Source organism: Notolepis coatsorum, assembly GCF_963971535.1.
Source record: "Notolepis coatsorum genome assembly, chromosome: 11".
NCBI lineage: Eukaryota > Metazoa > Chordata > Actinopteri > Aulopiformes > Paralepididae > Notolepis > Notolepis coatsorum.
Window position 1 is genome coordinate 67,770,368 of NC_140175.1, and position 15,888 is coordinate 67,786,255.

A 15,888-nucleotide genomic window follows, 5' to 3' on the forward strand; every position below is an offset into this window, starting at 1 on the left:
GCCCTACAGAGAGTGGTGCGCTCAGCCGAGCGTACCACGGGTATTGCACTACCTCCCCTGCAGGTTCTATACAACAAGAGGTGCAAATCCAGAGCCTGCAGAATAATGAAAGACCCTCACCACCCCAATAACAGCCTGTTCCAGCTGCTGAGGTCAGGCAGACGCCTGCGAACCCCAGCTACTAGGACAGAGAGGCTTCGGCTCAGCTTCTTCCCCCAGGCCATCAGAGCCTTGAACACTGAGTGCCACAGAACACTGAACTCTCCACACACCGGCGCACATGAGCACACACACGACACGCACGCTGTACACGCTCGCACACTAGCAGCCACTTTAACATGAGCAAGCACACACTCATGATGCACACGCCCACACTTATGGCCACAAAGGAAGGGTCACTTTAAAAATAGTATAGCAACAGTAACAGTGTATTGCAATACCAAGGGACCTAGCATGTCCTCCATGCTCTGTAAATAACTATGTACATATACCGAGATGCCCCACTATGTTACCTGTTTACTGCACAATGTTGTTTTATTGGATTCTATTATATGTTGTACCACTGTATTGCACATCGTTGCGGGCAAGACCACCCACATTTCATTGTATACTTGTATGCCGTGACAAATAAAACTCTTGACTTGACTTGATAAAGGTTAAATAAATGTTAAAAAAAAAAAAAAAAAAAACCCGACACCGATATTTTCCGATATCACATTTTTATGCCAATATCGGCCGATAATATCGGACATCCCTAGTATTAACGTGGAGTAATGTGTGTGTGTGTGTGTGCGCGCGCTTGTGTTTCCATACCATGACTGACGGGCTGAACAGTAATGCTTAGAACCATTATTAAAATTAACCTCCTTAGGTCTTGACAAGCCACTACTTTCACGGATCACCCAGTAAATGGCTTGACTGCAAAATAATTACAGAACGTGGCTCAGGCAGAACTCTCTGGAGTTTCTCTCAAGTCCTTTCATCCCTCTCTCTTTATCTCTCTTTCTCTCTATGTCCCTCTCTTCCCCCTTTGTCTCCATCACTCTCTACCCACTTTCTCTCCCTCTCTCTTTCCTCCGACTTGTTGTGGCCCTCTCTCGCTTTCTCTACTCCTCTCTTTCATCTCTCTACACCTCCCCTCTCTGTGTCTCTCCATCTTCCCCTCTTGTCAGTTTGTCTGGTATCTCTCACACAGTGTATATTGAGTGTGTGGTATAGTATATCTGTCAGTAGGTGTAGTATAGACAGTGTATAGTGTCAGTAGGTATAGTATAAACAGTGTATATTGTCACTGTCAGTAGGTGTAGTATAGACAGTGCATTTGGTCAGGTGTAGTATATATTGTGTATATTGTTAGTAGGAGGCAGAGCATATTATATACAGTGTATATTGTTAGTAGGTGTAGTATATACACTATATTGTCAGTATGTATAGTAAATACACTGTATATTGTCAGTAGGTATAATATAGATGGCGTATATTGTCAGTAGGTGTATTATAGACACTGTATATTGTCAGGTGCATGGTTTTTTTTGTTGCTCAGCTGTAACATGATTCTCTCCAGCAGACTATTTTTAAACCACAGGACACACACACACACACACACACACACACACACACACACACACACTTCTACACAAGTAGAAGTCGTCACATGCAGACAGCCAGACCGTTGAATAACTTTAATGACTCTCTCTCTCTGTCTCCGTCTCTTTCTGTCTCTCCGTATATGTTTCCCTCCCCCTCATTTTATCTTTATCTCTCTTGCTCTCTGTCTCACTTTATCTTTGTCCACCAACCATCTGTCTTTATCATATGGCACATGCCACATTGCTGGCAGCAGGTCAGAATAGCTGCCATATTTACAGCAGCAGCAACAACCTGATATTTATGGTTAATGTAAACGTCACCACAGCAAGGCCCCATTTCATTATGAATGAGATGCCTCTGCATCCCCTGGCGTCAATAATCCCATTGTCAGGTAATGGTTGCGGATAAAGTCACTTTAACTATTAACCTTGCAGACCGGCATCACTGTAACCTTTTACAAGCTGCCCAGTGTCACTGCCAGGTTTATCTTCACACTGACGGCAGTATGCTGGCTGTAGTATCAGTCAGACACAGCACAGACCACTAGTTTTAACTGGCTTCCCTCTGTTCACACTTTCATCCACCACTTTAGCTACAAGGTCCTCTTGCATCGAGAGAAACAATTATATTACAAAACACATAATATAGACTATACCCACTCCAAACGCTAACAGCTACTACAGCAACAACTTAATTCCACCACTTCATTGTCAACCTTTTAAAGCCCCTCATTTTGACCATTAAACTTGCTTCTATTAAAATAAGATGCATCAAAATTATTTTAATTGCTAAGAATTTGGCACCGATCTCCTCTAAGGATGGCTTGCTTCACTGATAGTGACAACTCTTTGGACCTCATATTGAGAGTTGACAGTAACAGATTCCAAAGGCAAATACCACACTTGAAATTAACTCTAGACCCTTTATCTGCTCCTTGTAAATGCAATTATGAGGGAATAACACACCCCTGGCCATGGTACAGCTGAGCAGCCAATTGTCCAATAGACCTATCTCAAACCCTGCCCTCTTTTCTTGATCCTCCAATCACAAACTTGGTTTGTCCGAGGTAAGCAACAGTTGTGATTGGAGGATCAAGAAAAGAGGGCAGGGTTTGAGATAGGTCATTTAAAAGTACCTTTGTGTACCTTTGACACACTGCTAGTTGCTAGACATGCACAGACGATGCACAGAAGAGTGTCAAAGTAAAAGCTTGGTGTGTTTTTTACTTTGAACCATTCTGACGTCAGAGCGTGTCTGTATGTTCATTGCCTTATTTATTTTTGTGAATATTGTACATTGATTGAGCCATTTCCTTGCAGTAAATGTGTACATTGCCATTTACAGTCAGATATTGTAACACACTGGACAAAGACTATCTCTATCACTCACTCACTCACTCACTCACTCACTCACTCACTCACTCACTCACTCAACTCACTCATAATGCGCATTCACTCACTTACTCATTGGCGCTCTCTATCTCTATCTTTCTCTCTCTCTCTCTCTCACTCACTCATAATGCGCATTCACTCACTTACTCATTCCTGAGCTGAATAGCTGTCTAAATAGTGTGAAAGGAAGTATAATTTCTAGACCATGGAAATGTTCTACCATAGTCTTGGAAAGTCGCAGAAAAGCCATGTCATTTTACAGCAGGCTCCCAGAGTAAATGAGGCATATGAAACATTGATTCAGCGGTGGTGGCCCCACACTGCTAGAGCCTTTCCTCTAAATGTTGGGGGGAAAAACAGTCAAAAGGATCTATTGTATGCTCAAAACAAAGTTATAAAGTTCAATTACAGTCTAATTAGTTCACACATCATCATAGCTAACCTGGTCCCAACAGCCCTGGAATGAAAGGAGAATCATTGTCATAATAGAGGCCTTTCGTGAAATATTTAGAAAACGCATTCCTCTGTGATGGAAGAAACAATGGTTGCGATGTGCAAGACCACGGTTGCTATGTGGTGATATTTGGGAAATATATCAATACAAAGGTTATCATATGATGTCATATTACTGGATCTTGTAAGCAAATCACAGTGGAACAGTAATATCATGCTTTTGCAGCGTTTTACCTACTCGACCACTGCATATGAATCAGGCATTTCCTTTCGAGGGGTTAGTGGGAGAAGCTGGCCCAGGCCTCCAAGAGGTTGATAACTGATATACCATCCTTTTCTCTGGCTCTCGCTCCCCCTCAGTCCAACCTATCTTTTTTTCTGTAATTATTGCAAACTCTCTCTTGCCAACTAAAGAGAGGTTTATGAGCCTCTGGCTGCAGTTAACAGATGGACAAGTTGTTCATCCCTCCATTTATCTGCCATGCCATCTAACAATACTGCACAGTAATATCACAGCAATATTCCAGCAAAATCACAGCAATATCTCTTTCAGGATGTGCATTGTGCAAGCATTCCTTTTATTGTGTTGACACGTTCGTACACTTTATATCCCACTTACAATAATCCAAAAACCAACCTTATCCTATGAGAAACATTAATAAGGTACCTGGGGCATACTGAGCAAATAGGGAGGCATTGTACCTTTTATTGTTGGGTTTACCCTCCTCTCTCCTCTATCCTACCTTACCCTCCTCTCCTCTATCCTACCTTACCCTCCTCTCTCCTCTATCCTACCTTACCCTCCTCTCTCCTCTATCCTACCTTACCCTCCTCTCTCCTACCTTACCCTCCTCTATCCTACATTACCCTCCTCTCCTCTCTCCTACCTTACCCTCCTCTCTCCTCTATCCTACATTACCCTCCTCTCTCCTCTATCCTACATTACCCTCCTCTCTCCTCTATCCTACATTACCCTCCTCTCTCCTCTATCCTACATTACCCTCCTCTCTCCTCTATCCTACATTACCCTCCTCTCTCCGCATCCTACCTTAGCCTCCTCTCTCCTCTATCCTACCTTACCCTCCTCTCTCATCTCACCTACCATACCATTCTCTCTCCTCTCCTTTATCCTACCCAACCATACCCTCCTCTCTCCTCTATCCTACATTACCCTCCTCTCTCCGCATCCTACCTTAGCCTCCTCTCTCCTCTATCCTACCTTACCCTCCTCTCTCCTCTATCCTACCTTACCCTCCTCTCTCATCTCACCTACCATACCATTCTCTCTCCTCTCCTTTATCCTACCCAACCATACCCTCCCCTCTCCTCTACCCTACATGACCATCTCCTCTCCTCTTTCCCCTCCTCTCCCTCCAGCCAAGCAGAAGCTGGAGGATCGCCTGGCAGCAGCGGCCAGGGAGAAGTTGGCCCAGGCCTCCAAGGAGTCCAAGGAGAAGCAGCTGCAGGCGGAGAGGAAGAGGAAGGCAGCTCTGTTTCTTCAGAACCTCCAAGCTGAACCCTCTCAGCCCAAGAGGCAGGAATTGGACTCGTACACACAGTCTGTGGTGAGTGAGGGGGCGATTGAAGGGGGTGACTGGGGGATTGGGCGGGTGTGTGTGGGGGGGGGGGGGGGGGGTACACTGGACCTACAGAACTAAAGATACCTGAGCTGGACTCCTACACACAATAATGGTGAGTGAGGTTGGTTTGTGTGCGCAAGTCCCTAAGGACGGTGTGTGCATGCGTAAGTGAGTCCCTAAGGAGGGTGTGTGTGCGTAAGTGAGTCCCTAAGGAGGGTGTGTTTGTGCGTAAGTGAGTCCCTAAGGAGGGTGTGTGGTTGGGTGTTTGAATTGTGGTGTGGCTGGTTATGACATGGTGTAATAATAATGTCAACAGCTGGAGCAGGCTGTTCCACAGCTCAGCTATTAAGCCTTTGATTGTCACATTAGGTCGCTTTGGTCATAGTTGTGAGAGGCTTTCAGATGACTGGTCTCAGTAGCAGGAGCCCCCAGGAGGACCATTCGGTCGGCAGGTTGTTTTTCAGCGTCTGCTATTGTCTGCAACCATGCGGTGTGGAAGAGGCGTCACTGTCTGTACCCTCGGAGCGGATACAGAGAGTTGTTGTTGTTAAGCCGTCTGCCTAAAGGCACGTTCACATTTCAGCGGAAGAAAGGATTCGCTCCAGTCTGTCGGCCGTTGTGTTCTAACAGAGAGTCCGTCTGAGCTGCGTACAGACCCAACGTGGCACTGTAGAGGTTCACATTAATTCAACCTTGGCTGTCAGTTGAGTGCTTGGCTGTCAGTCGAGTGCTAACTGGTAGGTCTCTTGATGTGTGACTACATTTGCAATGTATACATCCCTTGCCCTGTTTGTAAAGTATGCAGACATGAACATTATTCAAGATGAGATGGATCTATCTTTTTTTTTTTTTGTGGATGTCAGCAGCAACAGGAGAGGGAGATGAGGGAGTACAGGCAGGATAATAATAGTAATACAAATATAATAAAATATAAGATAAAAAATATAGTAAGACGTCTGAACTGAACTGGATCTCTGGACAGGTGAGGCATATTATCACTATGCACTTATGTCCAGCCCACCCTGGTATAATATCCTATCCTAAGTCAACCCCAGGTACAAATAGATAAATATAGCTTAGTCTTTCCTGGTATAAATAAACATATTAAACAGATTATCAATATACAAAATATGATTGAAGATGTGAATAAATGAGTGAATGATATGCCAGTCCTTTACCATCCCAGCATGGAGAATAAGAGGACATTGGTTACTACAGACTGGTAAAATGACTGCAGCAGCCTATTGCACACGTTGAAGGACGTGAGTCTCCTCGGGAAGAACAGCCTGCTCTGACCCTTCCTGTAGGGGGCCTCGTGTTGTCTGACCAGTCCAGTGCATTGTTAATGCATATGTGCCGATAGTCCACCACCATGATGTTGAGTTGGAGATGATTGATGTCTCACCACCCTACAAATGAATATATATATATATGCACACACAGACTTGAACAAAAGGTGGAATATCAACGACCGTATCACAGAGGTGCAGGGGTATGTGTTTATGTATTTCAGGGTAGTGGAGACTGTGTGTGTGTGTTTCTACTGGTGTATATGTGTGTTAGGGTAGTGGTTTGTGTGCATCTGTTTCTCATGTCATTGAGGGCAGTGTGTGTGTGATTACATGTGTGTTCTTCTCTATCTAATTAGGTCTTCTGCAGACGCCTCTGTATTCCTCCACCATACTCAGAAGAATTACTTTCCTGTCTGAGCAGACGCTCAATGATTGAAAATGAGATTCAATATTGTTATTGCTCTAACCCCTGCCCCCCCCCACGCCCCCCCCCCCCCGAGGCCCACTCCATACAATCAGATTTCGATGCGAGTGTACGTGTGTCTGATTGTGTGTATACGTGCGTTGTTAGCTGGTACATCTGCTGTTGTGAACATATCGACTGAACGTATATATGTGTGTGTGTGTTGGCATTGGATTTTTTATATGCAAACTAAATGTATGTTTGTCGCTGGTTTTGTTTTGTGTTTGTCCATTTATATTATTGTTTCTTATGAACATGTATTGCATCTGTGTATCTGTATCAATTTGTAGCTTTTCCCATATGCAATGCAACCATGCATCAAGAGTGTTTGTGTGTCTCAGTAGTTATTTTCCTATTTGCGGCTGTGCATTAAGACATTAAAAGATGAATGTGGTTTCTACGGGAGCCTGTTCGTCTCCATCCTATAGGCCTTTATTGATGGTGCTGACAGTGATGCACTCTCCGTGTGTGTTTGTGTACTTGTGTGGATTTCTTAAAATTTTATTTACTCGTATACATAACTATCTGTCGAGCTATTAACCCTTTCACTGCTGCACTACCAAAACGGTTAACCCTTTCACTGCGACAATACACAAAAGGTTAACCCTGTCACTGCCACACGACAGCCGGTTAACCCGTTCACTGCCACACGACAGAAGGTTAACCCTTTACTATCGCACAACCGACGTGACCTTGACCTCCAAAATCTTGCGCCTCCATTCCAATGAAACGAAAGTAAGCGGCGCCTCGAATCCACCTCTCTACAACAAGCACGTGGAGATTATCTGTGTTGAAAACAACAAGGACATGTGCAGCAGACATGTCGACGAAGAAGTCATCAGACGTGTGGTTACACTTTAAAATATGCAAAGACAATGCCCAAAAAGCCGAGTGCCAGATATGCCAGAAGAAAATGGCATATCACAACTCTACAACAACTTTGTCAAATCACCTAAAAAACGTAAGTATTGTTGTACACGACAGCGACGCCACACAAAACATTAATAAGGCTATGCCTATGCTGCTATGACTAATGTGTTACCAAGTTGGCTAATTTAATTGTAATCATCTGCTTTTGTAGGTGCATTGTCTGATATAATTATAAATTAAATATAATATAATTGTTTGCTTGATAGACGAAGGTTGCAACATAATTATGTAATGTCATGCCGTTGGCTGTGAGAGCAGCCCCACTGCACCCAGGCAGCGCAGCCGAGTGAAACCTTGTTGGCTGCGTCACAGTCACGAAAGGGGCTACTTAATTAATTAATCCAATCCACTTTATAGCGCACATTTAAAAACAACAACGTTTACCAAAGTGCTTTACAAGTCCCACAACATAAGATTAAAAAAAAATATATATATATATAATAATTATTATTTTTTTTTTTTTTTTTTTGGAGCTTCGAATTAAAATCGAAGCTCTGCCCCGAAGCTTCGATTGCCAAAAAAAGCTTCGAAGGTCAGCCCTAGTTTGTAGGCCCCTTTTAAAAACCTCAACGGACTGTGGTGCTCTCAGATGGTCGGGGAGGGCATTCCACAGCCGAGGAACAGCTGAGCAGAAGGCCCGGTCACCCATGGTGCAGAGGTGTGTCCTGTGTATGGGTTGGTGTTGGAGTGTGTTTGAGTGTCCAGAGCGGAGGGAGCGGGTGGAGGTCGTGGGAGCGATGAGCTCCTTTAGATAGGAGGGGGCGTTGCTGTGGATGCACTGATGGGTGAGGAGGGAGACCTTGTATTCAATCCTGGAGGAGACGGGGAGCCAGTGTAGGGAATGGAGTATGGGTGTGATGTGATCATATTTCCGCACTCATCGGGCCTAAAAGAAAAAATTGTTTGGTTCCGGTTGCCGACCGACCCTGCCGATTTAGGTGCGACCCAATTTATTTTATGAGTTTAAAAAATATATATAAAAAATTAAAAATTTTTTTTTTTTTTTTTTACAATACATTTTCATAAAAATCGTAGTCAAACCTTTAGTATTATGGATATTAAACAAAAACATGCTGGCAGAGTACATGCATCCATGTTGTCGTGAACATTTTAATTAAGTAAAGAAATTCCCTATCCATAGTCGGCGTCGCAGTGAAAAAAATATATAATAATAATTAAAATAAATTCCCTACCTACCCAAGGCCTTAACTGACAACCAACAGGAACCAAACAATATTTTTTTTATGCCTTGGGATCCTAGCAGCACAGTTCTGAATGTGTTGGAGCTTCTGGATGCTCTTTCTAGGGATCCCGATGAGCAGTGCGTTGCAGTAGTCAAGCCTTGAGGAGACAAAGGCGTGAACAAGCTTTTCCGCATCTGGCAGGGTGAGTGTGGGATGGAGTCTTGCTATGTTTCTAAGGTGGAAGAATGAGGTTTTGCACAGGTGCTTAATGTGAGAGTCAAATGTCAGGTGGGGGTTCATTTGTATGCCCAGGTTAGTTATTACAGGTGAGAGGGGGAGGTTCTGGCTGGAAAAGGTGATGCTGGTTATTGGGGATGATTTGATTTGGTGTGGGGTGCATATTAAAATGGCTTCTGTTTTGGTTAGCTCATTGGCTGGTTAGTTCACTGGCTATAGTGCATTATCTAGTATGTCAGCTGGAGTGAGGAGGGGGTAGCAGTAGGGCTGCTTGTTTATGGTAAAAATCATAATCACAATTATTTTCATTGATATTGAGATCACAATTATTAACTCATTGACCGCCGGGAATTAGTCGGGCCCCGTTCTAGCACTGCCACACTTTAAAAGATAGGAGTGCGTCACCTTGTTTGTAGAGCTATAACTATATTCTATATTATAGCTATGGATACAAAACAATACTAGGGCCCATTTGACATCACCTATCTATCATTCAATATGTGAAAAAGAATAAAATGTTCCATCCATGCGTTCCCGTGTTATACCGTGGTGAATATAAGTATCGTTATAGCGTGGTCTGGGGTAATTCCCGAAAGGCTGAGTAATAGGCTTATACGTCAATTCTACTATAAACATTACAGTTTTTTGCCTGTACACGCTATTATTCCCAAATCAAATCTATATCATAGGTATTATGTTTCATCATGAATGCATGTAAGGGGGGGGGGGGGGGGGGGGGTGCGTTTGATTACCAGTAACGGCATTCGTATTGAACACTAAAAACGCTTATCAGCCCGATCGGTATAAAAGCATTGCACAATCAAGCTAAAATTTACGTCGGATAGTTCTTACCTGTGATCGGGAGTATTCCAAAAATAATATTCCAATTGTTTGATCGCCATCTGGTACATCCGATGTCCATTTGGTCCACGGCATAACCCACCACAACATATGGATCGGGGATATTTGACGCGCTTCAATGGAACCGGGAGAACCGCTCCATTCGCCTGACAAAGAAAAGTGAGCCCGGTGACATTTGACCGTTGCACAGGCCAAGATACAAGGTTTCAAAGGGTGCTCGATACCGCCGTCTAGCTGGATGTGGCCGGTATTGCACTTTGGCGATCTCAGACTCATTCCCTATGGTAACACAGAGGTCCCCGGATGAATAATGAATAAAAATATCGAGGAAAAACTATCAAATAACGTATATATACGTGGTTGGCGTTCACCGTTTGCCGGCCAAACGCGTATATAAACGTTGTTGGTGGGGATTGAGTTAAACAGTAAACACAATTACTCATTGATTTGAGAACATCATATGGCGATGATTATTGTTTCATCTTTCTTCCAACCAAAGGCTGCCTTTCTGTCATCTTCTACAAGTTACCAAAGACGTTTAAAAATAACTGGAGAAACGTGCCGTGGCTCCCTCCTCCCTCTCAACATGAGCTGAAACTACAGTTTGGGCTTGAGGGGCAGGGTGGGGCGGAGCGCACTGCTGTGAAGGAAGGGTGCACTGCATTTACAACACAAGAAGAAATGAGAGCAACATGAGCGGCGCAGTAATTGTTTTAGCTTGATGACCTTGTTTTTATGATAGTGGGAAGCCAAATTCTTAATTGAAATTTAAACTCGATTAATCGCCCACAGCCCTAGTAGTCAGTGTAACTGTGTGCCTTTGTGTTTTAGGTTTTACATTAAAGGTATCTTGTGTGTGCTCAGCAGTTTTGCTGGTCTGCATCACTGCATGTATTCTTGTTTGAGCATGTGTGTCTGTGTATTATGTGTTGTGTACCCGTCATCTAAATAGGCAAACATGGGCTAATCAAAATGTCCCACAGTCGCACGCTCTCCCTCCCACTTTCTCTCTCTTTGTTTTTTTCTGTCACACATGCAGGACACACACATACACACATTCTTCGAGAAAATGTGTTTCACTTAGTTGACTGCACTTCCCTATATGTTGCATTGCTTATAGATCCACCTCATCTCTCTCCGCTGCTATCCACAAAAGGCTTTGAGGGGAGTTTTACACAGGCATCAGCACAATAATTAGACACTTTCGCCCGACCCTATTTGAGGAAGGTATGCGTCTCTATACCTCCCCCAGCTATGTTCATTCTTTGTGAATCAGCCTTTATATCCCTTATATCTTTCCAAGGCACCCATCGTCCATCTTCATGCCTCCTTTCTTTCTGTTCTTCCTTGTACTCAGAAGAGACTATTTAAGTGTTTTCTATGCACCGTGCCATCCAACCTCATTTGGTGATCACATCTTTGTAAAACCTCAGGCAGAGAGCCGGCAGTTTTAAAACTCCCATCTTGAGAAGAGATCCCCACCCTTCCTTTCCTGCCCGCTGGATGAAAAGTGGTGCATTTAACATATAAAGACTTTTTCCAAAACACTTGAGCCTGATGTCAAAGCCCCCACCCACAAAAGAGAATGTTTGGAGAGCCATCATTGCCATGATCTTCATGGATTCATGTTTTTTTTATAATTTTTTTTGTTATACTTGTTATTGGGAGACGTAAGGTGCTAGCAGGCTCATGTAAGTCAGCGCGCAGGGTGAGTTGATGACCCTGCCTCACTCCACCGACACCTCGTTATGTCGGCGGCGATACTTGGCTGTGATCTACGAGGGGCCGTCTCCCCCGCGGTTACCACCACACAACACGGCACCACGACGATCGGCATCTTGTCTTTGTCCCGTAGCCAATAAAGCATGTTTATTCTCCCCCCTCTCTCAAAGCATGCTGTCAGGAGAGACTGGTGGGCAGAAGGAGGCTATGGTTTATGCAGAGCGGCGGCTGGTAGTCTGTTACCTGCTCCCTCGGGTGGGTAGGCCTGCCGCGGTAGTCGGTGATACCGGTGTTACTGTGTTCAGGCATCCACCGAATACAGTACATTACCGCCCCAACCAGTGTATGCTTTTAGTTTTTATATATAATATATAAACCCATTTAGTTCATTTTCACACATCAGTGCCCACTTCTATCAAATAAAAAATAAACTAATTTGTAAAATACTAAGCGTGTTACCAATATTTAGTCAGACAACATTATAAACCTAAAGTGTCTGCATTTTCTCGTCATGTTTGCGTGGGTTTCTTCCAGGAACTCTGGTCTCCTCCCACACCATGCATGCTAGGTACATACTCCTCATTGCCCTTGACCAAGGCATTGGCATTATAACTGGAGTTGGTCCTTGGCACCGTCCCTCACTTCCTATATAGTGCATAGGATGAATTCCTGGTATATGCTAAACATGTATTTAGCAAATAAAGAAAGTCTATTCTAACTATAAAGGAAGGAATCTGTCTGCCCCTCCTGTCCGCATATCTCGAGAACCGTTTATCAACTGTCCATCGATTTCACACTCGGTCGATGTATTGCAGAGGGCCCCAGTAAGTGCACTGTTGAATATTAAGATGATTGGATGCGTGTTTCTTGAGAACCCTGCAAACAGAAAGACAGAAGCTGTCGACAGCAAGCAGCATTTCCGGGGGCCAAGCAATCACTCCACTAGTTCTAATAAGAGTGTTTAGGCTACAGGAAGTGTTTGTGGATATGCGTTTAGACTACAGGAAGTGTTTGTGGATATGTGTTTAGACTACAGGAAGTGTTTGTGGATATGCGTTTAGGCTACAGGAAGTGTTTGTGGATATGTGTTTAGTCAAGTCAAGAGTTTTATTTGTCACGGCATACGAGTATACAATGAAATGTGGGTGGTTTAAACTACAGGAAGTGTTTGTCTGTTGGTGTGTGTTTGTTTACCTAGAGGGCCCTATGGAATCCGCGATCGCGGAAACGCAGAGGATTTCACGGAATTGTGATATTAACACGGAATTCTGAATTATCACGGAATGCCGTGGAATCTGCTTAAATTATACCATATACATTACATAATATACATATATACGGTACATAAATCTGTTTTCATATAAATCAATCTTCACTACGACTTTAAAACGGTGACGTGGCACGGTCTACAAAGACAGGAAAATTCATATCCGAAAAGACAAAAGTGATTTCTTCGGACCCTAGTTTACCGCAGCTACTCGGTGGTGTGCCGCAGGCTCATCTATGCAGAGTGTGTTTCTAATGATTCATGGCTGGCTGGTGAGGCATCTAACTGTTGGAGAGTGGCCACCAGGTTTTAGCTCAAAGCCTCCTCACAGTCCATTTGGACATAGAGGGGAAAACGGTTTGAATGGAGCAAATTATGGAGTATGCCTCCCATAAAGCCTGGCACCATGCATTTACCATTACCACTACTAATCTCTCTCTAGGATGAAGTAGTGGCTGTGTTAACCACCCCAGCAACGAGATGTAGATCCATACGGAAGCAGGGAGACAGTGGTGCGGGGAGAGCTGGAACACCCCCTGCACACACACACACACACACACAGACACACAGACACAGACCCCCCCTCCCCCTGGATCCACGTTGGGACCCATTGTGTTACAGTGTGGACAACCAAGGTAGAGCTACTTTATAGTGTAAATCAGACTGGGGGATGGTTGTTTGATGTGGTGCACAGCTGTCCTCTTGATGGATGCGGCCTGTCAGATCCCTCTCATGCAGGCCCAGCAGGCTAGCGGGGAGCCAGACTCACCTGCTGGACCAGGTGGCGGTGTCGGGCCAAGCCTGTCACCGTGGTTACCGATGTACCACTCTGCTCCAGCTGTCCTCCGGTGGCCCGTCGGAGTGTGCTCTCTCTTCTCTCTCTCTCTCTCTCTCTCTCTCTCTCTCTCTATCTCTATCTCTATCTCTATCTCTATCTCTATCTCTATCTCTATCTCTATCTCTATCTCTATCTCTCTATCTCTCTATCTCTCTCTATCTCTCTCTATCTCTCTCTATCTCTCTATCTCTATCTCTATCTCTATCTCTATCTCTATCTCTATCTCTCTCTATCTCTATCTATCTCTATCTATCTCTATCTATCTCTCTCTATCTCTCTCTATCTCTATCTCTATCTCTATCTCTATCTCTATCTCTCTCTGGATGCAACAGTAGATGCTCGTATTTCACTATCTGACTGGATGACTGTCATTTAAATGTTGATAATGGTAATACATGGTTCTAATGAGATTCTCTCGCCACAAAAATAGTCTGAAGAGTCACTGCGAGTTGCATGAAAATTGGGTCTTTCTGTGGTAATAGAATAAAATTATACTATTCTGAAGACATTATTATTTGTTATTATTGGCGTCACTGTGGCCATGGAGCTGTGTTCATAGTTAGGTAGGTGCATAGACCTTTTAGTTAACTACTGCATCAGCACAAGAGACAGTGATAACGTGGTAGCGGCCTCTCGTTGCTCTCAAGGAACAGCCTGGACAGCAGCTGTCTCTGCATACATTTACCAACAGATTGGTGATGAAGCCCCTGAGTCTCTGTGATTGGGCTAAATTACATATTAAATCCTCTCCCTGTTAGATCTCGCTAGTGAGGGATATTCTAGATATTGCGTTAAGTGCAGCACTTTTTTCTTGCGGTGCGCCTTACCGCCGTTGAATGCCAGCACCCACTTCAATGATAGCGGTGTGAACGCATAATCTCTGTTTTAAATTATGGCTATGTGTCTAATCTGCCCGTCGTTTATCAAGGACTTGTTTGCAGTCAACATTGTCGAGACGGATTGTTTTTTAATCGGTTCATTGTTTTATAGCATTTTGAAAAGCCCTCGTTTTTCAGGAAAATATAAAGATTCCGTGATAAACGGCATTTACTGGAATATTCTGGCATACACAAAAAACTGAAATTTTTCGGCCTATTTATGAATAGTTTTCAAATAAACGCTAGATTATCGATAGTATATGTGTACTTATGCACGCTAGAGATGCGATCTGAAAAATATATTCTCATTTCCTGATCAGCGAGCACACACTCACAGCCACACACACACATATGGGACACGTTGATATATAGGTCAAAATAGATCCGATTACCCCAAGACTGGTAAAATAAATAACTTGCCTCATATCAGATGTTTATTCCAATTCCTGGTCGCCATTCCAAATATCGATCGCGTTTATTGATTCAGCGTTGGGTACTGGAAACACATATTCAACACTGTTCTGAGGGTCGGCGATGAACTTGGGTCTCTTCAGATGCCTCGCCGGAGAGTAACATGAGGAGGCTGGACCAATGGGGTGCAGTTACACAGGGAGAGACGATAGGGGGCGGTATTTTCCCAATTGAGCTCAGAGAGAGTCTGCAACACTAGCGTGAGGCTCGATTGATGAAATATGAATTCAAATCGCTAATAAAAAAAAATACGACAAACAAACGCTACATGTCGTTGGTGGCACTTAACTGGCGGCATCAACTAACGACAAATCGCGTCCCTGGCACTCAAAGTGTTAAGGTTGAAGGCGGTTTCTGTATTGCAATCCACTGGTGTTACAGTTAATGCTAGGTTATCTGGTGGAACTTAAGAACAACCCCACACAGGATAGAACACAACACCCCTTCCCTAGTAAATAAGTATTTATTTGAAGTGTATTGAAGTGACTATAGCTTTCAAATATGGAAACGCAGATATAACGGCTGTTAATTACAGATGTGTTGGAGAATATACTTTGTTGCTTTCCACCACTGCTCTGGACAGTCATAATTATACTGATAACGATGATTTGTTTAGCTGGCGTGAACTATATAGTTCTGGAGGTAGTAGAGCTTTTGGACAGGTGTGATGGCATTTGTTCTAGAACACTGCCACTGTGTCTCGGTGGCGTCGATGAGCCGAGATGATTCCA

The 15,888-nt window shown here is 43.7% G+C and overlaps 1 protein-coding gene across 1 annotated transcript in view; it reads left to right on the forward strand.

The window, feature by feature from the left end:
• The window catches only part of sfswap (splicing factor SWAP), a gene marked incomplete at its 3' end in the record, with an annotated part of 295,870 nt that overhangs the window by 179,649 nt on the left and 100,333 nt on the right, over window positions 1-15,888 (forward strand). Inside the window, exon 14 of the mRNA XM_084324950.1 lies at window positions 4,812-4,999. Coding sequence (XP_084181076.1) covers window positions 4,812-4,999 — 188 coding nt within the window. The remainder of the gene's footprint in view (window positions 1-4,811; window positions 5,000-15,888) is intronic.